At 45.0% G+C, this 27,498-nt stretch overlaps 1 protein-coding gene across 4 annotated transcripts in view; it reads right to left on the bottom strand.

Moving 5' to 3' along the window:
• Positions 1-27,498, bottom strand: part of LOC109902730 (UDP-N-acetylhexosamine pyrophosphorylase) — a 42,839-nt gene that overhangs the window by 7,748 nt on the left and 7,593 nt on the right. For all 4 annotated transcript variants that reach the window (XM_020499336.2, XM_031785788.1, XM_020499334.2 and 1 more), the window contains 3 exons: positions 13,085-13,260; positions 12,827-12,999; positions 2,171-2,364 (listed from right to left, as the gene is read on the bottom strand). In XM_020499336.2, the coding sequence (XP_020354925.1) occupies positions 2,171-2,364; positions 12,827-12,999; positions 13,085-13,260 (543 nt within the window). The remainder of the gene's footprint in view (positions 1-2,170; positions 2,365-12,826; positions 13,000-13,084; positions 13,261-27,498) is intronic.

The raw sequence follows: 27,498 nt of genomic DNA, 5'->3' as shown, positions 1-27,498 counted from the left end.
TAGGTGGAAACTGATCTGCACTTGCTAATCTCCTGCCAAATATATGACCATATTAGAGACCAACAAAGAATTTGAAAACAAATCCAACATTGATAAACTCCCATATCCAGGGCATACAATTAACACCTGCCAAATGCGGGTAGATTTAGGTATTGCAGGTAAGAATGTCTATATTACCAGCCACGTTGGCGGTTGGTCAAGTTGCAGGGCACTACAGTGCGAGCCCCACATTGAATAAAAATAGTAAAAAGTCAAGTATGAGCACATGTGAGTTGGGGTCAGAAAAAGGCTGCAGTAGTTGTTTTCAAAGTATTTCTGCTGTTTTGTTTCATAGCTGCTAAATTGCAAAAAGAAATAGAAATCCTAGACTGAACAAAAACATAAAAGCAAACGTGTTAGTCCCATGTTTCATGAGCTGAAATAAAATATCCCAGAAATACGCACAAAAAAACATTTCAACTTGTGCACAAATGTGTTTACTTCCCTGTTAGTGAGCATTTCTCATTTGCCAAGATAATCCAGCCATCTGACAGGTGGCATATCAAGAAGCTGATTAAAAAGCAATATCATTCCACAGGTGCAGCTTGTGCTGGGGACAGTAAAAGACCATCATAGATTGTTTGGTCGAGATTTCTTTAGTCGAGCAGTAGCAAAAGAATGAAATACAAATATCGTGGTGTACAAGACACCTGTCTGATTCGCATCTGTTTGAGTGGACTAATCCATTGTGGAGGCCCTGGGGATGGTACAGTTCATCACTCTAAGACATGTGCTACTGAAATTGTATATGGTTATATTACATAAGAACAATGGTAAAACAAAAGCGCTTTCTCCCGTGTTGGACAGTGATAGCGGTCTACGGTTCTGAAACACATCAGTGCATTGTTGAATTGGCGCCTTTTCCTAGACAATGTTGCTATGCGCATAATAGCAAAGTTAACCAGCACATTGGTCTTGAGAACAATACAGTGGAGGCAGAAGCAGAATGTGGAGATGAGAAAACTGCCATTGCCTTTTCTGAGAAAACTGCCATTGCCTTTTCTACGAAAAGTGAGGAGAGAGGAAATCACAACTTAATTAGGTCTATAATCAATAACCTAACTGTTAAATGTGCCTGGCTTTATAAATCAATATACTGTATCTACAGAAATAAGACAAATCCTGCCTCTGTTGCCTGTTTGAATTTTTAATAGCCTACTCATTCCATGAGCATCAAGCCTCACAACGACATGTCAAGTAAACATTTTCACAAATTTGGCTGTTTTTATTTATTTCTTTGCTGTAATGAAGGCTTTACACTTTTTGTCCCTCAGAACAGCTTCCATGGTATTATTTATGTAGTGTTGTTTACACGGTTTCAAATTGTTGGAAAAATATTATTATAATAATGCTCCTTTTTCTTGATCTACTTATTGTTATTACTATTATTACGGCACAATCAAATCAATTGCTGTCGGACTCCCACTAACCATTTGTGTGTTAATTATTTAATCAAACAGTGTGCTTAAAGCATCAGACAAGCTCAGTGAATATGGTTGATTTGTTTAAAACACATCAAATGTGTCAATATATGTAAAAATATACACGTTTTAAAAGTTTGACCAATTGATTGGTCAAAAGAACAGACGACTCCTGGTCAACTAAGATTTTTTTTAGTCGATGACAGCCCTACTTTTGTTTAATGATTATTTCACTTGCTTTGGCAATGTAAACATATGTTTCCCATGTCAAATCAAGCCCATTTGAATTGAACTGAAAGGGGGGATGCAGAGAGAGAGGTGGATGCAGAGAGAGAGTGAGATCAGGAAATTTGAAACACGCACTTGGTTTTAACTGTTAAAAGTGAAGAGGAAAAAAAAAAAAAAAAAACTTCCAAACTAAACTTCAGCTTTTTCTCCTTTCATTTACTTCACCTTAGATTCTGGATATTCATTAAAATCACTGCGATGTTTCCAGGGATATATCAGCTGACAGACACTGCTCATTAGAAACCAGGTAGGTCCAAAGCCACTACTAAGCTCTCAGGTTATGAGGCTCCCACTAGGCAAGTAATGATCTCAAATACCTGCTTAATGAGGGATACACATTCACCATGTAATTACTCACTTACTGTATGGAGGTGTGTGTGGCTGTGTGTTTGCATAAATGTTTGTGTGTGTTTGAGACTCACTGGACGATGTCCCTGAGGAAGGCTAGGGTGAAGAAGTGATTGGCCACGTTTCCTGCATTGAACATCAGCCGTCCGTCCGCGCTGCGCTTCTCAGCCGTAGCCAAGGTGATCTCGCTGTACTCTACCACCTGGTAACGTCCGTCGACCTTACAGACCACGCCCACCGCCTCCGTTGGATTGGTCTTCTCCACCACCTGGAAGTGATGCCACAGGAAGGGATTGAACCTGGGTCAAAACGTCTCAGAAATGTAGATATGGATGGGATTCTTAAAAATAGCATCTGACTCTACATTTGTCTGAATCAGAAATCCAGCCCTTAGCCCATCTGGTTGGTAGTCAAAATGACAGAGCTGGGCTTGATGAGGGGGTTAGTATTGGGGCAAGAATCCACATCAACTGTAATGTTTGTCAGTTAATGACACGAGGGTGGGTCCCTGCATTCCTCTGATCCTAGCAGAACCGCCACACCACAGCTCTTAATCTGACACACAACAGGAATGGGTTTACTACAGCTCTCAACTTGGAGTTAAATACACTATATATACACACACAAAAGTATGTGGACATCAATGCTCCCTCTAAACTGTGTGGTGCACGGGGCGAGACTGCTGTGCAGAAATACAGTATCTGCCCACGGAGAAGCACGAGATTGAACTTCACTCAACTTTCTAGAGTTTTCCCTGTTTGTTAACACAATCAACATTTCCCTTTACTGTGGCAATTGTGATAGAATCAATGCAATATTAGCCACTTTCAAAGCAACATACGAACACAAAACTAACTATCCAAGACTTATTAGTATGCAAAACAAATTACACAAGACTTAGTTGTCGGCAGAACACATCAGAGTATGTTTCTATTGCATTGACACGCATGCCTCAGCCCCTACTCCACACAGACCGGTGCGGCATAACCAATAAGAGCTGCAGTAGGTTTATATGCAAATAGACCATTGCCATATATGGATCTCTGCCATTTACTTTGAAATGGACTGTGTTTACATTATGAGCGGTCTTAAGTTAGATGCGCTTGTTTTGAGAACAAAGCGAGAGCTGCATGAAACAACCATGTGTGCACATTCCGTTAATATCCTTTGCTAGTTAGTGAGGAGTGGGGAGTGATTTCTTCCTACAAGAGCACAAAACATGTACATTTCTAGAAATCTTTGAAAAGCAAGTCAGGTAAAGATTTGTTTTAGTCTTAAAGGGAGAATTTTGTATTTTGAGACAGGCTTGAATAAGCAAAGTAGCCAATAGACAGAGGGTAGCATAATTTGTCTGATTCTCTGTAATAATAGTATGGGAATAATAATGCATTTAACTTTGTAATGTGTTTTCTTGAATCAAACAACACAGAACATTTTCAGTCACCTCCTTGACTGAAGGACAAGGGGATACACAGGTTAATGTCAAGCCCTGCATTTTTTTTTCAAAAGTCTCATGGAATGTAGGCCTACACAAACACTACACTTTTCCTCGATTGTAAGCTGAACTACAAAACAGCCATTTCCACGTTAAAATGTTATGGGATGCATTTTCTCCCTTGTTTTTGATGGTAGGCCACTCTGGTAGGCTTATATTATGATTAAATAGCCACAGCCTACTTGGCCACAGTTAAAACTAACCTAAAGCAGGTACAGCCTCAGTGTTCACAGTAAGCGCACGCTGGAAGTTGCACAGAATATTCACAACTTTCAAGTTTGCGCTCAGCGAACATGAAATTTGCTCAGTACCCCCAAAAATTAGAGGGAACATAAGTGTACACCCCTTCAAATTTGTGGATTAGGCTATTTCAGCCACATCCGTTGCTGACGGGTGTATAAAATCGAGAAAACAGCCATGCAATCTCCATAGCCAAACAAGGTAGTAGAATGGCCTTAATGAAGAGCTCAATGTATTTCAAAGTGTCAGTCATAGAACACCGCCTTTCCAACAAGTCAGATTGTCAAATTTCTGCCCTGCTAAATCTGCCCCGGTCAACTCTAAGTGCTGTTATTGTGAAGAGGAAACTTCTAGGAGCAGTTCTCGGCTCAGCCGCGAAGTGGTAGGCCACACAAGCGCACAGAATGGGACTGCCGAGTGGTGAAGCATGTAAAAATCATCTGTCCTCGATTGCAACACTCACTACAGAGTTCCAAACTGCCTCTGGAAGCAATGTCCGTGCAAGGACTGTTTGTTAGGAGCTTCAGGAAATCGGTTTCCATGGCCGAGGAGCCGCACAAAAGCCTAAGATCAACATGTGCAATGCCAAGCATCGGATGGAGAGGTGTTAAGCTCGCAGCCATTGGACTATAGAGCAGTGGAAACGGAATCGCTGGAGTGATGAATCAAGCTTCACCACCTGGAAGTCTGGGTTTGGCAGATTCCAGGAGAACGCTACCTGCCCCAATGCATAGTGCCAATTGTAAAGTTTGGTGGAGAAGGAATAATGGTCGGGGGCTGTTTTTCATGGTTTGGGCTAGGCCTCTTAGTCCCAGTGAGGGGAAATCTTAACGCAACGGCATACCATAACATTCTAGACGATTCTGTGCTTTGTGGCAAGAGTTTGGGGAAGGTCCTTTATTGTTTCAGCATGACAATGACCCTGCGCACAAAGCGAGGTCCATACAGAAATGGTTTGTTGACATCGGTGTGGAAGACCTTGACTGGCCTGCACAGAGCCCTGACCTCAACCCTATCGAACACATTTGGGATTAATTGGAATGCCGACTGCGAGCAAGGCCTAATCGCCCAACATCAGTACCCCACTTCACTAATGCTCGTGGCTGAATGGAAGCCAGTCCCCACAGCAATGTTCCAACATCTAGTGGAAAGCCTTCCCAGAAGAGTGGAGGCGGTTATAGCAGCAAAGGGGGGACCAAATCCATATGAAATGCTCACAACTTTGGAATGATATGGTTGATGAGCAGTTGTCCACATACCTTTGACCATGTAGTACATTTAATTTATTTTTAGGGACATTCTCATGGTCTGTCAAGTGACTGAGAAGAACCCAAGCCAATAACGCAGAACTAAAGCCTAAAATGTCAATTTAACAATCTGCTGAAGGTCTTGCAGAACATTGGTGTGTGTGTTAACTGCTAACTGTTTGTTCCAACAGGAGCAGGCCTGTCAGTAATAACTAACTAAAGGAGATAGGAAGGAGTTTAGGGGGAATACAGAGGGTGAGGGAGGAGTGTCCACTCATGTGAAGAAAGCACACTAATGAAGAGTAATAGCAGCGTCTAGTGTCAAACTGGGACCAGCCAGCCAAAATATTTCTGAGAGTGTTTGCGCGCGTGTTCCTGTCCTGAGACAGTGATGAGAGGATGTTAGACGTCACAAAGCTGCCATCAGGAGGAAATGGATGATAGAACAGCTAGTGCCCCATCTCTGTTCGTATTTCCCACAACTGACCCAAGTGCGAGTCTTACTACTTCTATTCTCTTCACATTACTCATGAACTGGCCTCACAGTGTATGTGTGTGTGCGCGCGTGCGTGGTGGGAATGCTGTACTGCTGAATTTGAGCCAGATCTCTCCAACATTAAGGTCAAATAAATACAAAAATACAAAAAGAAAAATAGTTTAATAGTTAGACTGCCACACTAGTTAAACAAGTCGTAAAAACTGTCGCTTTCCTGAGAAAAAAAAAAGTTAAGTTTCGTATTTAACTTGAAAATTAGAGAGCCGCACACTCTAGGAGCTCAGATGCAAAAATGTAATTACCAACATTTCGACAGCCAAGCTGTCTTCATCAGGGTATAATCACAAACACTGCGGGATGACTCGTTTATGTAGTGTCAAAAGACAGGTGTCTGTAATCATGGTCAAGAGTGGCCTAATATCATTGGTTAATTATCATATATTAAAATGTCATACAAAGAACAAATGGATAGCATACGATCATAAATTCATTTGACTACAAAAGCTTACAAACAATTACAATGGCAAAGTCACAATAATCACAAGAAAGTCTACATTGAGACCGAAGGGAGCAAGGGTCTTTAAGTTAAAGATCCAGGCAGCCTCTCGTTTTAACAATAAATTACCAAGGTCACCCCCTCTCCTAGGGAGGGTGACATGTTCGATGCCAATATAACGCAGAGACGAAATGGAGTGGCCTGACTCCAAGAAGTGGGCAGCAACTGGGTAAGTAAAGTTTACACCTAACGGTGCTACGATGCTCTGAGATAGGTACATTTAATTTGCACTTTGTTTTACCCACATCATTTTTACCACAAGGACAAGTTCTAAGATAAATAACTGCCTTAGTGGAGCACGTGATAACACATTTGATTGGGAACGATTTCCCTGTTTGTGGGTGTTTGAAGGATCTACATTTATAAGTGCCATTGCATTGAGCACAGCCGTTACATTTGTAATTTACATCCAGTAGGGGCGCAAATAGACGTTGTTCAGGAATATCTTGGGGTGGTAAATCAGAGTGTACCAATTGGTCTCTGAGATTTCTGCCCCGCGAGAATACGACCAAGGGAAGGTCCGAAAACACATTACTGAGACTCTAAAATCTGATAATGTGCCAATGTTTGTGAACAATTCCCTTAATTTGTTCAGAACGCTTTGAATAGCGGGTAGTTAGAACACAACAATGTGTATTTTTGAGAGACTGACCTTGAAAAAGGTCATGTCTCGTTTTGAATTTTGTCAATGGCAATATTAATCTGATCATTTTTGTAGCCCCTCTCCTTGAATTTTCTTTGCGTCTCAGACATATTTCTGTCAAAATCTGTTTTTTTTTATATATTTTTTTAAATGCCTTCCTAACCATCTTAAATAAACATGCCCCATTCAAGAAATTTAGAACCAGGAACAGATAAAGCCCTTGGTTCTCCCCAGACCTGACTGCCCTTAACCAACACAAAAACATCCTATGGCATTCTGCATTAGCATCGAACAGCCCCCGTGATATGCAGCTGTTCGGGGAAGCTAGAAACTATTATACACAGGCAGTTAGAAAAGCCAAGGCTAGCTTTTTCAAGCAGAAATTTGCTTCCTGCAACACTAACTCAAAAAAGTTCTGGGACACTGTAAAGTCCATGGAGAATAAGAACACCTCCTCCCAGCTGCCCACTGCACTGAAGATCGGAAACACTGTCACCACTGATAAATCCACCATAATTGAGAATTTCAATAAGCATTTTTCTACGGCTGGCCATGCTTTCCACCTGGCTACTCCTACCACGGTCAACAGCACTGCACCCCCCACAGCAATTCGCCCAAACATTCCCCATTTCTCCTTCTCCCAAATCCGTTCAGCTGATGTTCTGAAAGAGCTGCAAAATCTGGACCCCTACAAATCAGCCGGGCTAGACAATCTTTCTAAAATGATCTGCCGAAATTGTTGCCACCCCTATTACTAGCCTGTTCAACCTCTCTTTCGTGTCGTCTGAGATTCCCAAAGATTGGAAAGCAGCTGCGGTCATCCCCCTCTTCAAAGGGGGGGACACTCTTCACCCAAACTGCTACAGACCTATATCTATCCTACCATGCCTTTCTACGGTCTTCGAAAGCCAAGTCAACAAACAGATTACCGACCATTTCGAATCTCACCATACCTTCTCTGCTATGCAATCTGGTTTCAGAGCTGGTCATGGGTGCACCTCTGCCACGCTCAAGGTCCTAAACGATATCTTAACCGCCATCGATAAGAAACATTACTGTGCAGCCGTATTCATTCATCTGGCAAAGGCTTTCGACTCTGTCAATCACCACATCCTCATCGGCAGACTCGACAGCCTTGGTTTCTCAAATGATTGCCTCGCCTGGTTCACCAACTACTTCTCTGATAGAGTTCAGTGTGTCAAATCGGAGGGTCTGCTGTCCGGACCTCTGGCAGTCTCTATGGGGGTGCCACAGGGTTCAATTCTTGGACCGACTCTCTTCTCTGTGAGGTCGCTCTTGCTTGCTGAGTCTCTGATCCACCTCTACGCAGACGACACCATTCTGTATACTTCTGGCCCTTCTTTGGACACTGTGTTAACAACCCTCCAGGCAAGCTTCAATGCAATACAACTCTCCTTCCGTGGCCTCCAATTGCTCTTAAATACAAGTAAAACTAAATGCATGTTCTTCAACCGATCGCTACCTGCACCTGCCCGCCTGTCCAACATCACTACTCTGGACGGCTCTGACTTAGAACACGTGGACAACTACAAATACTTAGGTGTCTGGTTAGACTGTAAACTCTCCTTCCAGACCCATATCAAACATCTCCAATCCAAAGTTACATCTAGAATTGGCTTCCTATTTCGCAACAAAGCATCCTTCACTCATGCTGCCAAACATACCCTTGCAAAACGGACCATCCTACCAATCCTCGACTTTGGCGATGTTATTTACAAAATAGCCTCCAATACCCTACTCAACAAATTGGATGCAGTCTATCACAGTGCAATCCGTTTTGTCACCAAAGCCCCATATACTACCCACCATTGCGACCTGTACGCTCTCGTTGGCTGGCCCTCGCTTCACACTCATCGCCAAACCCACTGGCTCCATGTCATCTGCTAGGTAAAGTCCCCCCTTATCTCAGCTCGCTGGTCACCATAGCATCTCCCACCTGTAGCACACGCTCCAGCAGGTATCTCTCTCTGGTCACCCCAAAACCAATTATTTCTTTGGCCGCCTCTCCTTCCAGTTCTCTGCTGCCAAATGACTGGAACGAACTACAAAAATCTCTGAAACTGGAAACACATATCTCCTTCACTAGCTTTAAGCACCAACTGTCAGAGCAGCTCACAGATTACTGTACCTGTACATAGCCGACATATAATTTAGCCCAAACAACTACCTCTTTCCCTACTGTATTTTATTTATTTATTTAGCTCCTTTGCACCCCATTATTTTTATTTCTACTTTGCACATTCTTCCATTGCAAATCTACCATTCCAGTGTTTTACTTGCTATATTGCTTCTACACCTGCATTGCTTGCTGTTTGGGGTTTTAGGCTGGGTTTCTGTACAGCACTTTGAGATATCAGCTGATGTACAAAGGGCTATATAAATAAATTTGATTTGATATTGTATTTACTTTGCCACCATGGCCTTTTTTGCCTTTACCTCCCTTATCTCACCTCATTTGCTCACATCGTATATAGACTTGTTTATACTGTATTATTGACTGTATGTTTGTTTTACTCCATGTGTAACTCTGTCGTTGTGTGTGTCGAACTGCTTTGCTTTATCTTGGCCAGGTCGCAATTGTAAATGAGAACTTGTTCTCAACTTGCCTACCTGGTTAAATAAAGGTGAAATAAAAAAAATGTTTTTTTGCAAATGATTTTGATTGGACAGAAAAGGCTGTAGGGCAAACTATTTTTCAAGGGAAGTGGGTGACAACTATCAGCCCTCAACAAACTGTTACGATCAGTAGGCTTCCTGTACAGATCAGTGTATAGAACATTATCTTCACACAAGATCAGAAGATCAAGAAAACTGATTTGACGTGTATCAGATTGCATAGTAAATCTCAAATGATCAGAACAGGAGTTAAGAATAGCATGGAACGCCTGGAGCTGTTTTACATCACCCCTCCATAGAACAAAAATATCATCAATATACCGTTTCCAAATAATGATGTTAGGCAAGAAAACATTTGAGAGGATTGAAAACCCACATACAAATTAGCATAGTTAGGAGCCATGGGGGATCCCATAGCAGTACCCTTCGTCTGAATAAAGAAATAATTTAGAAACATGAAATAGTTATGTGTGAGTACGACTTCAGCCAATGTTAAAATGCATGCACTGGAAGGTAGTTCATTAGGGTCACGTTGCAGAAGAAAATGTTCCATAGCTTCAATACCGCCCTCGTGTGGAATATTTGTGTATAACGACTCAACATCAAAAGTAACTAACAAGGTATTCTCAGGGAGAGGATCAAGAGATTCAATGACAGAGATCATACTGCTGGTGTCCTTTACAAAGGAGGGGAGCTGTTCTGCAAGTGGTCTAATAACAAAGTCAACTAAAGTAGATAGAGGGGCCGTCACTGCATCAACGCCTGCTACTAATAGGGCACCCTGGAGGTTTTGTAACATTCTTATGTAATTTCGGCAAAGTATAGAAAGTGGCAATTTTAGGGTGTTGAATAGCCAAAAATCATGTTATTTTTTGGTTATCTGACCAGAACTTAAATAACCATCTAGGACAGTAAAGATAGTATTCTGAAATTGGGAAGTAGGGTCACTTCTGAGTTTCTTGTAAAAAGGTGTTGTCAAGCAGCCGTCTATGACACTCATGTACATAAACTGTCCTATCCATGAGTACAACCAACCCACCCTTATCAGCAGGACATATCGGATTGTAAATCAAGCAAAGCTGGTTTTTCATCCTTAGGTAGATTATGGAAAGATTTGGATCCCTGTTTATTCTTAAGGAGATGGCCAACATCTTTTTCCACAAGTCTGCAATATGTCTCGTTAGAGTGATTGCGATTGGCTGGAGGTATAAAATAACTTTTTCTTCTAGAAAGTTTCGTATTTAACCACTGTTCCCTGTAAAATTTTCAGTCTCAAAAATAGTACACTGTGCCCAAACTCATTGTCTAGAAAAAAATAGATATATCAGAGGCGAGTTCAACAAGGCTTCTGTTTGCGGCGAACACGTTGCCAGAGTAACCATTTCAGGTGAACATTCCAAAATACCTCATTTTTGTGATACTATAGGCTGAGTGGGCCAAGCCTTGTCTGTGTTGGAGGGCTATGTGGTTCCCTCACTGTCCATAATGAGGCAGTAAAACCAGGCCACTCACTTCATATAGTTGCAGCAGTTATTTACACTGAACAAAATATAAAACACAACATGTAAAGTGTTGGTCCCATGTTCCATGAGCTGAAATAAAAATCTCAGAAATGTTCCATACACACAAAAAGCTCATCTGAAATTGTACACAAATTGTTTTACATCCCTGTTAGTGAGCATTTCTGCTTTGCCAAGATAATCCATCCACCTGAAAGGTATGGCATATTAAAAAGCACAACCATTACATAGGTGCACCTTGTGCGTGGGACAGTAAAGGCAATTTTATAACGTGTCGTTTTGTCACCCAACACAATGCCACATTCTACTAAAGTTGAGAGAGTGTGTAATTGGCATGCTGACTGCAGGAATGTTCACCAGAGCTGTTACCAGAGAATTTAATGTCAGTTTCTCTACCATAAGCTGCCTCCAAATGTCGTTTTAGAGAATTTGTCAGTACGTCCAACAGGCCTCACAACTGCAGAACACGTAACCAGGCCAGCCCCGGACCTCCACATCCTGCAGGATCATCTGAGGGGGGGTGCAGAGGACTATTTTTGTCTGTAATAAAGCTAATTTGTGGGGAAATAACTATTCTGATTGGCTGGGCCTGGCTGTCAAGTGGGTGGGCCTATGCCCTTCAGGGCCACACATGGCTGCACACCTGCCCAGTTACTCGAAATCCCTAGACTTGGGCCTAATTAATAAATTTAAATTGACTGATAACCTTATATGAACTATAACTCAGTAAAAAAAATATATTGTTGCGCTTATATTTTGTTCAGTATAGGTTTGTGTCCTATATAATCTCATCCATCAAACTAGGGAGAAATACTTGAAGTAGCAATGAATGCGCATCCCTGGATGTGTTTTAAATGGAATAGTCCATCATATAGTTCCTTACATTGTCTGGCTAAAAACTCCACTGTTCAGACCTCAGCTCTCTGCTACTGAAATCCTGAATGATAGCAGACTACACCCCCACCTAGTGGTGAATTAGAATTGCAGGTCTTTATAGACGAAGTCGTGCCAGGGCAGTTTTCACTGTTTCAATAAGGGGATTCGGTTAAACTGGCCCAGGTTGCACTGGGCTATGGTCCATCATGTGACCATGCAAAAGACTGGGGGAGGTGTATCCCACTTAAATGGTACAGTAATCTGAGCTGCTCTGTAATATTGTCAACAAGGTAGCATGATGCATCGTACAGAAACATTCAACATTTATTTTCCATAAAATATACATTTGAATTTCTAACTAGTTTTCATTGGGAAGGCAGGCAAAGCATTTTAATCACAAGCAATCACTTTTGCATGTGAAAGCACAGAATCCTACTCATCACTCCACATGCTTAACCTAAGTCACTTTTGTTTGAGTCTACTTCACCATCGGCCAGGGAGGAGCCCGGCTCACACCCAGGAGGCAGCCCGTTTCCAAAACAAATGCATTTTTACTAGTTGCAAACTCCACCTACCCGGGCCAGTTTAATAGGATCCCCTCAATCACACTCTTATCGAAACACAGTCAAAACACACCTTCACTGAACACATAGAACAAAGACTACTTCCTGGTCTGGTATTGTATAACAGGAGATGAACAACCAGGAGATCAAGGATTGGTCTAAATTCATTTTCATTTCTTCCTTCTTATTCAAAAGTGACCAACCACATTGCTTTCAGTTCAAAGCCTTTGTGAACATTGGCTTAGAGGGAGCAGGGAACAGGAGAGGAAACCAATTTAGGATATACTGAGAAGAGGAAGGAAGTCATTTAAGAGTATTGGATCACATTTGGTGAGTCACCTTTGGCCCCCAGTTGAGAGAGAGACACAGAAGAGGGCAGAGAGAGCCAGCTAGAGAGAGAAAGAAAGAAGAGAAAGAAAAAAAACTTCCAGTGAGAAAGAGATGGAGGGCTACTAACCTTAGCCCCACAGTCTCCTCCTTTCTGGACACAGAAGCCAACAAAGGCAGGGTCTGCTACTTTAACCAGGATGTTGTCCACACAGTAGACATGGATGAACTTGACCCCCCTCCGATCCATGTCCTCCACGATCCCCTGGGTACCCAGAGCTCTGTAAAGACCCCCGTTACCATCTGAAACACACACACACACGAGACTCCTGTTATCATCTAAAATACACAGACATATACACACACTGACACACGTTGGGTTATGTACCTGGGGCCATGGCCAGCTTGTTTTTGCTCTCCAGGATGATCTTGCCATTGTAGTCCATGGCAGGCAGCATGCCCTGCTGGAAGAATATCACGTTGTCTTTGCACAACCCAAAGTAGCTGTGGCGCGAAAAAAACGTTTTAGTTGACTCCATGGTCCGGCCGCTCGTCATGATGTACCTAGGGGGGAAATCAGGAGGCACAATTCAGTTCATGATTCATTCATTCACTGGTCATTATGCACAGGGAGAATGGGGTGATACATTGGGTTTGATTCAAGACTAATACAACTCTAAAGACAGTGCTTCAATTGTTTTTTTTTATCAAAAGTTTGACTTTTCACTGTATCAGTGACATAAGTCCCATAAAATAACTTTGTCAGAAAGTTATTCATAATCCACATTGCCAGATTAGGCTAATATTTTCATGACTTTTAACATCTGAATGCTCTGATCTGACAAAAGCTAAAAATACATGGTGGCAATGTGGTTAAAAACCCACAAAAATAGAATGAATAGAAAGGGCATCTCAATTCAAGTCAATGATGGAATAATGGTTGGACTGGCAGACATCTTGAGTGTACCCACACCTAGGTTAGAGGTGAAAGGTTAAGACAATGGGATTCTAATAACGCATAACGCTTTGCAAAAATGGGACCAGCTATGCTAGTTAAAAACAGCGCGGGTAGTTAACAATGCCGCTGATCCCAGATTTGTGAGGATATTATCGTAACCGGTATATTTTTGACCTAGACCCATGCCAGGAAGCAAAAGCAGGAAGTGTACCCTTCAATCTGTATTGTGATTTGTTGAATCAACGCAACTGACATTACTAAAACTACATTACATGAGCCACATCAATTAGCATAATTTGAATTAACATTCTACATTACCATGGCAATCCAGCATCAGTTGATAGACGATTCTAAAAAAGCATGGATATGATTGTATCACAATACAAGGCAGCCATTGCGAGAGTACCCATGAGTTTACCAGTCAAATTGCACTTGCTAGCTAAGGTTAATTTGTCCTATTTTGCTAGCTTGCTGTTGCTAGCTAATTTGTCCTGGGATATAAACATTGAGTTGTTATTTTTCCTGAAATGCACAAGAACCTCTACTCCAGACAATGAATCCATACATAAAACGGCCAACCTAATCGTTTCTAGTCATCGCTCCTCCTTCCAGGCTTTTTCATAGTTTAACTTATATGGTGATCGCATCTAAACTTTCATTGAATTACCAGGACTACCGGCAAAACAGTTCGTCTTTCAATTTTTTTAACCTTTAACTAGGCATGTCAGTTAAGAACAAATTCTCATTTTCAATGGACAGCCTAGGATAAGTGGGTTAACTGCCTGTTCAGGGGCAGAATGACAGATTTGTACCTTTCCAGCTCCGGGATTTGAACTTGCAACCTTCCGGTTACTAGTCCAACACTCTTACCACTAGGCTACCCTTTAGCAGGTATCACGTGGGTACCTGCTTCTACAAACCAATGAGGAGATGGGAGAGGCAGGACTTGCAGCGCGATCTGCGCCAGAAATAGGAATGACTTCTATTTTAGCCCTTGGCAACGCAGATGCTCGTTGGCACGCGTGAGCAGTGTGGGTACAATAATTGAATAACATGGATTTCTACATTTATTTTGCGATGCTCGCGCACTTAACGTGTCTGGTCATCATGTTAGAGCATTCAAGCCTGTTCTATTGATGGGTTGCGGCACAATATTGTTTTAAAACAGTTCGTTTCAGGACTGAGCACTCTACTCAAGGCACCCACAATGGTCTAAAGTGCAATACTGTGGCTTGAAAACAGACATTTTGTCACGCCTTGGTCATGGTGTTTTGTGTTTTCGTTATATATTTTGGTCAGGCCAGGGTGTGACATGGGTTTATGTGTTGTGTTTCGTATTGGGGTTTTATAGGATTTGGGATTGCTAATGATTAGGGGTGTGTCTAGTTAGGCTTGGCTGCCTGAGGCGGTTCTCAATCAGAGTCAGGTGATTCTTGTTGTGTCTAATGGGGAACCGTATTTAGGTAGCCTGAGTTTCACTTTGTATTTCGTGGGTGATTGTTCCTGTCTCTGTGTAGTTTCACCAGATAGGCTGTAATATAGTTTCACGTTCCGTTTGTTGTTTTGTATTATATAGTTAGTTTCATGTATCGTCATTAGTTTTCATTAAAGATCATGAATAACCACCACGCTGCATTTTGGTCCGACTCTCTTTCGACAAACGAAGAACGCCGTTACAGAATCACCCACCACACACGGACCGAGCAGCGTGGTAACAGGCAGCGACAGCAGGAAAAGCGAAAGGAGGAATGGACATGGGAAGACGTATTGGATGGCAAAGGTTGTTACACTTGGGAGGAGATACTGGATGGAAGAGATCGCCTCCCATGGGAACAGGTGGAGGCACTTAGGAGAGCAGAGGCAGCCGGAGATAAGAGCCGACGATACGAGGGAACACGGTTGGCAAGGAAACCCGAAAAGCAGCCCCAAAAATGTATTGGGGGGGGGCTCAGGGAGAGAGTGGCAGAGTCAGGAGTCAGACCTGAGCCAACTCTCCCTGTTAATCGTGAGGAGCAGCGATAAGGACTTCTGGTCTTGGGAGATGATATTAGACGGAAGAGGACCCTGGGCTCAGCCTGGTGAATATCGCCGCCCCAAGGAGGAACTAGAGGCGGAAAAGCGGAGAGGCGCTGGTATGAAGAGGCAGCACGGCGACGTGGATGGATGCCTGAGACTCAGGCCCCAAAAATGTATTGGGGGGGGGGGCTTACAGGGAGTATGGCTATGCCAGGTAGGAGACCTGCGCAAACTCCCTGTGCTTACCGGGGGGCTAAAGAGACCGGGCAGGCACCGTGTTATGCTAGTGAGCGCACGGTGTCTCCAGTGCGGGTGCATAGCCCGGTACGGTACATACCAGCTCTTCGTATTAGCCGGGCTAGAGTGGGCATCGAGCCAAGTAAGGTTGGGCAGGCTCGGTGCTCAAGAGCTCCAGTACGCCTGCACAGTCCGGTCTATCCAGTGCCACCTCCACACACCAGTCCTCCGGTAGCAGCTAGTATCACCAGTGCCAGCACCACGCCTACAGTGCGCCTCGCCTCTCCTGCGCTGTCGGAGTCTCCCGCCTCTCCAGCGCTGTCGGAGCCTTTCTCCTCTCCTGCGCTGTCGGAGTCTCCCGCCTGTTCAGCGCTATCAGAGCCTTCCTCCTCTACAGCGCTGCCGGAGCCTCCTGCCTGTTCGGAGCAGCCTGTGCTGTCAGTCTGCAAGGAGCTGCCAGTCTGCAAGGTGCTGCCAGCCTGCATGGAGCAGTCAGAGCTGTCAGCCTGCATGGAGCAGTCAGAGCTGTCAGTCTGCATGAAGCAGCCAGAGATGTCAGTCTGCAAAGAGCTGTCAGTCTGCAAGGAGCTGTCAGTCTGCAAGGAGCTGCCAGTCTGCAAGGAGCTGTCAGCCTGCATGGAGCAGTCAGAGCTGTCAGTCTGCATGAAGCAGCCAGAGCTGTCAGTCTGCAAAGAGCTGTCAGTATGCATGAAGCAGCCAGAGATGTCAGTCTGCAAAGAGCTGTCAGTCTGCAAGGAGCTGTCAGTCTGCAAGGAGCTGCCAGTCTGCAAGGAGCTGTCAGCCTGCATGGAGCAGTCAGAGCTGTCAGTCTGCATGAAGCAGCCAGAGATGTCAGTCTGCATGAAGCAGCCAGAGCTGTCAGTCTGCAAAGAGCTGTCAGAGCTGTCAGTCTGCAAGGAGCTGCCAGTCTGCAGGGTGCTGTCAGCCTGCATGGAGCAGTCAGAGCTGTCAGTCTGCATAGAGCAGCTAGATCCGCCAGTCAGCCATGATCTTCTAGATCCGCCAGTCAACCAGGATCTGCCAGTCAACCTGAATCTTCCAGATCTGCCAGTCAACCTGAATCTTCCAGATCTGCCAGTCAACCTGAATCTTCCAGATCTGCCAGTCAACCTGAATCTTCCAGATCTGCCAGTCAACCTGAATCTTCCAGATCTGCCAGTCAACCTGAATCTTCCAGATCTGCCAGTCAACCTGAATCTTCCAGATCTGCCAGTCAACCTGAATCTTCCAGATCTGCCAGTCAACCTGAATCTTCCAGATCTGCCAGTCAACCTGAATCTTCCAGATCCGCCAGTCAACCTGAATCTTCCAGATCCGCCAGTCAACCTGAATCTTCCAGATCCGCCAGTCAACCTGAATCTTCCAGATCCGCCAGCCAGCCAGGATCTACCGGAGCCTACTACCTACCTGAGATGCCCCTCAGTCCCGAGATGCCCCTCAGTCCCGAGATGCCCCTCAGTCCCGAGATGCCCCTCAGTCCCGAGATGCCCCTCAGTCCCGAGATGCCCCTCAGTCCCGAGATGCCCCTCAGTCCCGAGATGCCCCTCAGTCCCGAGATGCCCCTCAGTCCCGAGATGCCCCTCAGTCCCGAGATGCCCCTCAGTCCCGAGATGCCCCTCAGTCCCGAGATGCCCCTCAGTCCCGAGATGCCCCTCAGTCCCGAGATGCCCCTCAGTCCCGAGATGCCCCTCAGTCCCGAGATGCCCCTCAGTCCCGAGATGCCCCTCAGTCCCGAGATGCCCCTCAGTCCCGAGATGCCCCTCAGTCCCGAGATGCCCCTCAGTCCCGAGATGCCCCTCAGTCCCGAGATGCCCCTCAGTTCTGTGGGGTTCTGGGTGAGGACTATTAGGCCATGGTCGGCGGCGAGGGTGGATTATCAAAGGACGCGAAGGGGAGGAACTAGGACATTAATGAAGTGGGGTCCACGTCCCGAGCCGCCACCATGGACAGACGCCCACCCGGACCCTCCCTATGGTTTTGAGGTGCGTCCGGGAGTCCGCACCTTGGGGGGGGGGGGGGGGGTTCTGTCACGCCTTGGTCATAGTGTTTTCGTTATATATTTTGGTCAGGCCAGGGTGTGACATGGGTTTATGTGTTGTGTTTCGTATTGGGGTTTTATAAGATTTGGGATTGCTAATGATTAGGGGTGTGTCTAGTTAGGCTTGGCTGCCTGAGGCGGTTCTCAATCAGAGTCAGGTGATTCTTGTTGTCTCTGATGTGGAACCGTATTTAGGTAGCCTGAGTTTCACTTTGTATTTCGTGGGTGGTTGTTCCTGTCTCTGTGTTTGTTTGCACCAGATAGGCTCAGTCACTTTGGATTTTCTTTTTTCATTGTTTTGGAAGAGAAGAGAACGAGCGCCATTCTCCTTGCGGAGATGGTGCTAAATACATCAACACGGTCGGTCCCTGGGATTGGGCTGGCCAATACGATTCGTTTTGCTTGGAAGGAAAAGGAGTTGGAGCCTTTAGGACGGGAAACTTTTGGAAGGATAATATTGATGGGGATTCTAAAGCTGACGGTGAAAGACGTGTTTTGTTTCCAAGGCAACTCGTTGGAGGGAGCATACGACGTGGCACTATATACAGAGGAGAAACACGATGATATCCTGAGAAGGGCAAGAGCAGTGGGAGGCGAGAGGCCGATGAGCCACTATGAAATAACAAGCCTGGCGAAGAATAACTTTAGGGTTGTAACTGTCAACATTTACAACCCATACGTTAAGGATGAAGAGGTGAGGGCCTTTCTGGGGAGATACATGGATAACGTCTCCTCAGCAAGGCACCTCAAAGACTCCCTTGGGTTTTGGAATGGGAGGAGAGGCTTCCAGGCCCTCCTCAGAGAGGACCCAAAGGGACATGGTGGCTACCTCCATCCTCCTGCTATGTTCTCCCTAGGGGCTGACAGGGGGACGTTGTTTTATGCACGTCAGCCCCCATTTTGCAGGCGCTGTATGGCCTACGGCCACATATTCGCCTCGTGCAGCACAAGAAAATGCAGATTTTGTGGATCTGAGGAACACGAGGCGAAGGATTGTGACAAGCCTAAGGCGTGCCACGGGTGTGGCTCGTCAGCACACCTGTGGCGGGGGTGCCCGGCTCGTCAGAGGTCATATGCGTCTGCGGCTGGGGGGGGGAGCAGGAGCGGGGGATGGGGGAAGAAGAGGAGGGGAAGGAAGCAAGCCTCATGACCAGAGTACAGGTCCAGAGGGGAAGGCCGCAAGGAAGGAGGAGGAGCAAGAAGCGGCGGATGGAAGAGAGAAGGAAACGGAAGGCACGGGAGTAGGAGAACCAGGAAAAGCGGCGGAAGAAGGCAACCGAGTGGAGGAGCATGAGAGAGAAGAAAGCGAGGGAGGAGTGTTGGAGAAGGAGACGGTGGAAGAGCAAGTGGACTGGGGGGAAAGTGCCCTGGTGGAAGAGATGAGGGGTATGGTGGAGGAGCTGGTGGGGGGGGGAGGGTGGTATCTCTCCACTGCCGCCATCACCAAAGAAGAGAATGAAGAGGAGGGTGCGATTGGCCGACAGTGAGAGGGAGGGGATGGCCAAGAGAGTGATGGGGGTGGGAGAAACCTCTGGGTTGCTGCTGGTTTCCCCAGGCCCTCAACTTCTGTTGGGTGGGGACACACCTAACAAGACTCAGGACTGGGTACAGGAGGAGGTGGGGAGTTTGTTTGGGGACTCAGCCTCCCCGATTTTTTTTCCAATCCAGCTGCAGCACTGGGGAGGGGGAGGATTGTGGGGGTAGACCCAGGGTGCAGGGCACCCCGGAGCCAAACACTATTCCTGCATCCTGGGTTGGTGAGATGGAGGAAGAGGGGGGGATGTCGGGAGTACGGATGGTGTTCTCACCGGTAGATATGGAGCAGGGGAGCATCGGGTGAGTCTCATGTTTTTGATTTTTTTTCTGTCTGGGTTTAGAATGAGTGTATTACATGTTTTTATTTGATTCTTTCATGGGGTCTAATTTTACTTTTGTTACTTTAAATGTAAGGGGTTTAAGGGATTTTGTTAAGAGGAGGGCGGTTTTTAGTTATTTGGAGGGTGTGGGGTTTGATTTTTGTTTTTTACAGGAGGTTCACCTGAGGGATGGAGGGGATGTTAGTAGGTTTAAGAGGGAGTGGGACAAGGGGGAGTCGGTTTGGGGTATTGGGGGGGTGCACTCATCGGGGGTAGGGATTTTGTGTGGGCACAGGGAGGTAAAAGTGGAGGATTCTTTTGTGGTAATGCAGGGGAGGGTTATAGGGGTGGATGTCACGATAAGGGATTGTAAATTTAGATTAGTGGTGGTGTATGGGCCACAGGTGGTGGCAGACAGGAGGGAGATGGTGGACTGTCTGACGCCCCTGTGTGTCACAAATAGGAAATTAGTGATAGGGGGGGATTTTAATACAGATTTAGGAATAGGGGGGGATAGCAGTGCAGGCGCCATTACCAGGCTAATGGCTTGCCATGGTCTGGTTGATGGTGGTCTGCACACTACTCCGAAAATGGCCGGTCCTACATGGCGCAACTCCAGGGGGGTTGAGCGGAGGCTCGACTATATTTTTGTACCCAGGTCTTTGGGTAAGTTGTCTGGGCGGCTGTTGCCTGTTTTCTTTTCGGATCACGACGGGGTGCTCCTGCAGGTGGGGTCGCCAGTCTGCCTCTTTGGTAGGGGGTACTGGAAGTTAGATCAGGATGTGCTGAAGGAGCAGGCTTTTGTTGACGGGTTTTATGATTTCTTTTGGAGGCTTGAAGGCCTCCGGTCCATGTGCGAGGGGGTGTTAGAGTGGTGGGAATTAGTTAAGGTGAGGATTAGGGCTTTTATAATAGGATATTGCAAGAGGAAAAAAAGGGAGGAGAGGAGGGAGGTGGATCGTATTCAAAGGTTAATTGAACTCGAGTATGAGGCAGGCAACCTCGGCAGGTCGTTTGACTGGGAGAGATCCGCTACCCTAAAGGCGCAGCTCAGGGAGTTGCAGGAGCGGAAGGCTCGAGCTTTCCTGGAGCGTGCGCATAGTGGCTTTCTAGAACACAATGAGACTTGTTCCGCTATGTTCTTTAAGTCGGTTAGGGCCAGACAGAGTAGGAAGGTAATGCATGGTATTAGGGAAGAAAATGGTAGTATAGTTAGAGAACCAGAGGATATGGTCAGGGTGACAACTGATCATTTCCAAGGTTTATTTAAGTAAAGGGAAATAGATGTAGAGCAGGGAAATGTGTTTTTAGAACACTTGTCCAGGCGGTTGCCGGAGGACATTAGAGAAGTGATGGAGGCCCAGATTTCACTAGAAGAGGTTGAGAGCGCTCTTAGGAGGATGGGAAAAGGGAAGGTGCCTGGGATGGATGGGCTGCCGGTGAAGTTTTATCTCAAGTTTTGGGGTATACTTGGACCAGTGGTCCTCGAAGTCTTGAAGGCCATCCTTGAGACGGGGGTCCCGGGGGGATCAATGGCTGTTGGTGTGCTGTCACTTTTATATAAGAAGGGGGAAGTAACAGACCTTGGCAACTGGCGGCCATTGACCATGCTGTGCGTAGATTACAAGCTACTTGCAAAGGTTTTAGCAGACCGGTTGCGCACAGCCCTTCCCTACGTCGTTCATGAGGATCAGACGTGCGGGGTAGAGGGCCGCTCTATTAGATGGAACCTACAGTTAATCAGGGACTCCATCGCTTGGGTTGAAGATAGAGGACTGCCTTTAATGGTAGCAGCGCTAGATCAGGCGAAAGCCTTTGATCGCGTGAATAGATCCTTTTTATTCAGAGTGTTAGGTCGATTAGGATTTGGGGAGAAGTTCATAGGATGGATTCGTACATTATATGTCGGAGCGGGGTGCCGAGTTAGTGTAAATAGTCACTTGGGTGACGTTTTTGACCTCTCGTCTGGGGTCAGGCAGGGGTGCCCACTCTCCTCTTCGTTCTGTACATGGAGCCTCTGGGGGCTGCCATTAGGGCAGACACAGGGGTGGAAGGCTTGTTGATCCCTGGAAGTGGTGGGCTGCGTGTTAAGATGACGCAGTACGCCGACGACACTTCCTTGCTGCTGTGCAAGGACTCGTGCCTGACAAGGTCCCTTGCCATCTTTGGGGATTTCACCCGAGCGTCGGGAGCGGTTCTGAACCATGCAAAGTCTTCCGTCAAGTTTTTCGGTAGATGGCGCGGTAGAACGGATGTGCCCGGGGGGTTCTCTCTCTGAGGGGGCCCTGAGGATTCTCGGGGTCCATTTTGAGACCTCCGGCTCAGCGACGCTAAACTGGAACATGCGTATCGCAGTGGTACAGAGGAAGCTAGCAATGTGGAAGGCTAGGTATTTGTCTTTTATGGGCAAAGTCCTGGTCCTAAAGGTGGATGTGTTGCTGTCTCTTTTGTATTTGGCGTACATCTACCCATTGCCGGCTTGTCTGAGGAGGCCTCTAGTGAGGCTTGTGTTTCAGTTCATGTGGAGTGGCAGGTGCGAGTGGGTCGCCAGGGCACGCATGCTCTGTCCCATCAGGGAGGGAGGTAGGGGGGGTACCACATTTCCCCCTCAAGCTGGACGCAATTTTTGTTTCTTTTTTGTTAACGGAGCTTGCTCATCCAGTGATACACCCGTCCGGTTACCTCCTGCGGGTGTTCTTCTCGTATCAGGCGAGAAGCGTAATGGTGTGGTCTAACACGGGTCCTCGGGCGGAACAGCTGCCGTGGCACTTTGGTCATGCGGCCAAGTGGCTGCGTGCACACCCTGAGGTTGAAGTTGCCCGAGTAGGTTTAGATCACAGACCTGTACGAGGAGGTCTTAAAGGCAGGGAGTCCGGCGCCTGTAGTGGGAATCTCGGAAGTGGTCTGGGAGGGAGTGCAGGCGCGGGGTCTGGACAACAGGCTCAAGGACCTGAATTGGTTGAGCCTCCATAAGTGCTTGCCGGTACGTTCCATCATGTACCGGTATAGTTTGGTGCAATCCCCCACCTGTCCAAGATCCTCTTGTGGCAGGGAGGAGACTGTGCGCCATGTCTTTTGGGACTGTGCCTTTGCCGGAGTAGTATGGGCTAGGGCACGGGTGTTGTTAGGTTTGGTAAGGGGGGATTTTGTATTGACGTGGGCCAGGTTAGAGAGAGGTGTAGGGAGAGCGAGAGGGACGGATAGGGACAGGTTTCTGCTCTGGCTTCTCATGAGTCTCTTTAAAACGGGGGCTGTGGGAAGCCAGGCAGAACATGGTGAAGACAGGGAGAGATTGGGGGGTGGAAGGGATAGTGAGGAGGGTGGAAGGAGATTTGAGGGGGAGGATGAAGAGGGAGGATGAAGAGGGAGGAGAGGAAGTGGGGGCAGCATGCTGCTCGGGAGAGGTGGAAGGGGGGTTTAGGGCTGGGTGTCATTTAGATTTGTAAGGGGATAGATTAGCGACGGGGAGATAGGGAAAGGTAGTTTGTAGGGTGACGGGGAGGGAAGATGCTCCCCTGAGGTTTTGTTTGGGTTTTTTGTTTTGTTAAATTAAAATACCATTGTTGGAGTATGTATGAAAATTATGAGTTGTAAAGAATGAATGGTATTGAAGGTAATAAATAATTTTTTATAAAATAAAATAGGCTGTAATATAGTTTTACGTTCCGTTTGTTGTTTTGTATTATATAGTTAGTTTCATGTATCGTCATTAGTTTTCATTAAAGATCATGAATAACCACCACGCTGCATTTCGGTCCGACTCTCTTTCGACAAATGAAGAACACCGTTACACATTTAAGAAAAATAATAATTAGTAGTACAACTTTAGCTAGCTAAGATTAAGGGGAGGCCTCCAGATTTTAGCTAGCTAACGTTAGCATTGCTAGCTATTTTGTACAAACTTTGCTAGCTAATGACATAATTGCCATTTGTCTAAAAGTTTGACATGATGGGAAAGTTGATTCCTACTAAATGTGTCTACTTCACTAATGTCATCGTATTCCCAAGCCCCTATAGTGTAATTTAGACCAAACAGTCCTTAGCCCCCAAGCATCAACATGGCAACGACGTGATGGAGGTGCAACCCATGAATTCATTTTATTTCTATGAACATTAACTGAAATGTCTGTTTATTTTGGTTTTTAAATAACCAATTAACAACGTGCTAATTAACTACAATGACCAGAATCCATTGCTCCCTACTCGGTTCTTGGGGCAAGCCTGTGGGGCCGGTAGACAGACATGGAGAGGAAGAGCAAGAGAGACACGAGGGGGATAGAGAGCGGTTGCTTAGGCATCTTTACCTGACAACTTGATTGAATATTTTATTTAAGTAAATAAGATGGTTATAGCCTAATAAGTTACAGTAATGAGCAGTCACTCACCATCAATTGTTTTATTCTGTGTTACATACAGCATTGAACCCACAATGCATTTATTATTAATATTATCAGCACTAATGAACAACAGTTGATGTTCATCCTCCTCAGTGGATTTCATAAAATAAAATAAAAAGTTAGTTACCTTTTTTTGATAAACTAAACTAAATATAAATCACGTCACCAAATACATTTATTAAAACTATTTTGCCATGAAGATCTACAGCTAGCTTCCGTCCTCCTCTGGGTAAATTGATTTCAATACAAAACCTAGGAGGCTCATTGTTCTCACCCTCATTCCATAAACTTACACTAATTATGACAACTTCCGGAGGACGTCCTCCAACCCATCAGCGCTCTTGCAGCATGAACTGACATGTTGTCCACCCAATCAAAGGATCAGAGAATAAATCTAGTACTGAAAGCATAAGCTACAGCTAGCTAGCACTACAATGCATACAATGTGGTGAGTAGTTGACTCAAAGAGAGTGAAAGACGCGAAGGAGACGCAAGAGATTATTTTTTTTAACTTTCAGTTTCACTTATTTAGCTAGCTTAGCCTACTTAAAAAGATACATGCCATGTTAGCAAGCTGGCTATGACTATCTAACACAACACTGGAACTCCTCCAATTCAAGGTAGGATTTTGGTTTTAAGAATGTATTGCCACTGGGGCCCACCAGTATAAACTGCTTAATGACCAAAAACTTACCTTGACACTAACGTTACTGCATGATTTTAGCGGGTTTACTAACGCGATAGTTCTATTAGCTATGTTGACTATAACATTACTTTAGCCAATATTGTGACAATGATGTTGGCTGTATGTAACGGTTATGATATGGTTTGCCTTGGCAAGGTTTTTCACCTGGTCACATACAGCTGATGTATTGTGCATTGAAGTACACAAACAAAGAAAAAAGGTGAGGACGAGAGCGCGAGAAGGAATACAATGTGGCTGCTATGAAAGTGAACTGTGTTTAAGCATGATCAGGTATGTATTCATTCCGCCAACTCTGTTGAAAAACGTTTCTTAAACGGAAGCAAACAGAACAAAACGGGGATAAACATAGCTTAATTTGTCCAATAGAAACTCTCATTTGCAACTGTTGGACTAATGATTACACCCTATATCAGCTAGATGCAGGCAAGAGCGTGCAAGCCGGCATTGTATGTGCCACTGTCTCACCTCAAAAACATTTCTCGGACTGTGTGCACATACATAGGTAACTTTCATTCATAGGCTAGGTTGTAGAAACTTCATGATGGGTATAGGGAACATTAGAGTATCATGTAGTAGCCTAATCTTATCAATGTTACATTGAACTCTGTGAATGGAATATGAATGACATGACAATATGCTGTAATAGAAATAATGCCATGCTGATGAGAAAAGAGAGGAGAAAAAAAAGGCCTCATCTTAAACGACACTGACCACCCATGACTAGACAAAACCAGAAGTACTTCCTTATGAATGGAATGAATGTCACCTGGCATCTCATGGTGAGCTATTAGTCCTGACCCCTGACCTTAATTACAGACAGAGCCCAGCCCAACCCTGGAAGCCAGCAAGACGTCTCCTTCCGTCAACCCACTTCTGAATCGTCTTAATGACTTCCTTCATCTACTCCACAGGGAATTATAATCCTGCTCCTTTCCGGGATCAAACCACTTCCTTGATAGATTCAGGTGAGCGCCCTCAGAAACTATTCATACCCCTTATCTTTTTCCACATTTTGTTGTTACAGCCCGGATTTAAAATTGATTCAATTTAGATTTTGTCACTGGCCTACACACACAATACCCCATAATGTCAAAGTAGAATTATGGTTTTCGAAATGTTTACAAATTAATAAAAAAAATGTAAAGATGAAATGTCTTGAGTCAATAGGTATTCAACCCCTTTGTTATGGCAAGCCTAAATAAGTTCAGGAGGTTTTTCCAATGCCTCGCAAAGGCACCTATTGGTAGATTGGTTATCTTAATTTTTTTACCCAACATTCAATATCCCTTTGAGCATGGTGAAGTTATTAATTACACTTGGGATGGTGTATCAATACACCCAGTCACTACAAAGATACAGGTGTCCTTCTTAACTCAGTTGCAGGAGAGGAAGGAAACTGCTCAGGGATTTTACAATGAGGCCAATGGTGACTTTTAAAACAGTTACAGAGTTGAATGGCTGTGATAAGAGAGAACTGAGGATGGATCAACAACATTGTAGTTACTCCGCAATACTAACCTAGTTGACAGTGAAATGAGGAAATCCTGTACAGAATTGGGGCGGCATGGTAGCCACGTACCCACATGATACCTGCTGCAGGGTAGCCTAGTGGTTAGAGTGTTGGACTAGTAACCGAAAGGTTGCAAGTTCAAATCCCCGAGCTGACAAGGTACAAATCTGTCATTCTTCCCCTGAATAGGCAGTTAACCCACTGTTCGTAGGGCGTCATTGAAAATAAGAATTTGTTCTTAACTGACTTGCCTAGTTAAATAAAAAGGTAAAAAATAAAAAAAAGATTCCAAAACATGCATCCTGTTTGCAGCAAGGCACTAAATACTGCAAAACATTTTGGGGAGGAGCTATACACAGGCAAAATCCTCGCAAAAAACCTGGTCTAGTCTGCTTTCCACCAAATTCACCTTTAAGCAGGACAATAACCTAAAGCCAAATCTACACTGGAGTTGGCCAACTTACAGTTTTGACTTAAATCTGCTTAAAAATGTATGGCAAGACCTGAGAATGGTTGTCTTGCAATGATCCACCACCAATTTGGCAGAGCTTGAAGAATTTTGAAAATTGAGCAAATGTTACACAATCCAGGTGTGGAAAGCTCTTAGAGACTTACCCAGAAAGACTCAGAGCTGTAATCACTGCCGCAGGGAATTCTAACATGTATCGAATCAGGGGGTTGAATACTTAGCTAATCAAGATAAATGAGTATTTTACACAGGTGACAAAAAATGTACAATTCAATCAATTTAATTCCACTGTGTAACAACAAAACATGGAAAAAGACAATTGGTGTGAATACTTTTTGAAGGCTCCTTATCTAGGTCTAGTAAATAAATCAGACAGATGAAACTGGAGAACAGAGGGGGAACATAACTTATTTTTGATACAATAACATTGTATGGCTTGTTTGTGATTTCACAAATGGGGCTAAAACAAAAAATGGGCTCCTCAGGACTGGATTGAGAAATAGTGCTTTGTGGTCAGTTTGCTGTGGTGCTGTATGTTCTATACAGTATATCCCCCATAGTGTATCATTATGCCCGTATCTGCCAGTCCCACTC

The sequence above is a fragment of the Oncorhynchus kisutch genome, linkage group LG13 (genome assembly GCF_002021735.2).
Source record: "Oncorhynchus kisutch isolate 150728-3 linkage group LG13, Okis_V2, whole genome shotgun sequence".
Taxonomy (NCBI): Eukaryota; Metazoa; Chordata; class Actinopteri; order Salmoniformes; family Salmonidae; genus Oncorhynchus; species Oncorhynchus kisutch.
Note: the sequence above shows the minus strand (reverse complement) of the source record. Positions and strands in the feature narration are given on the sequence as shown.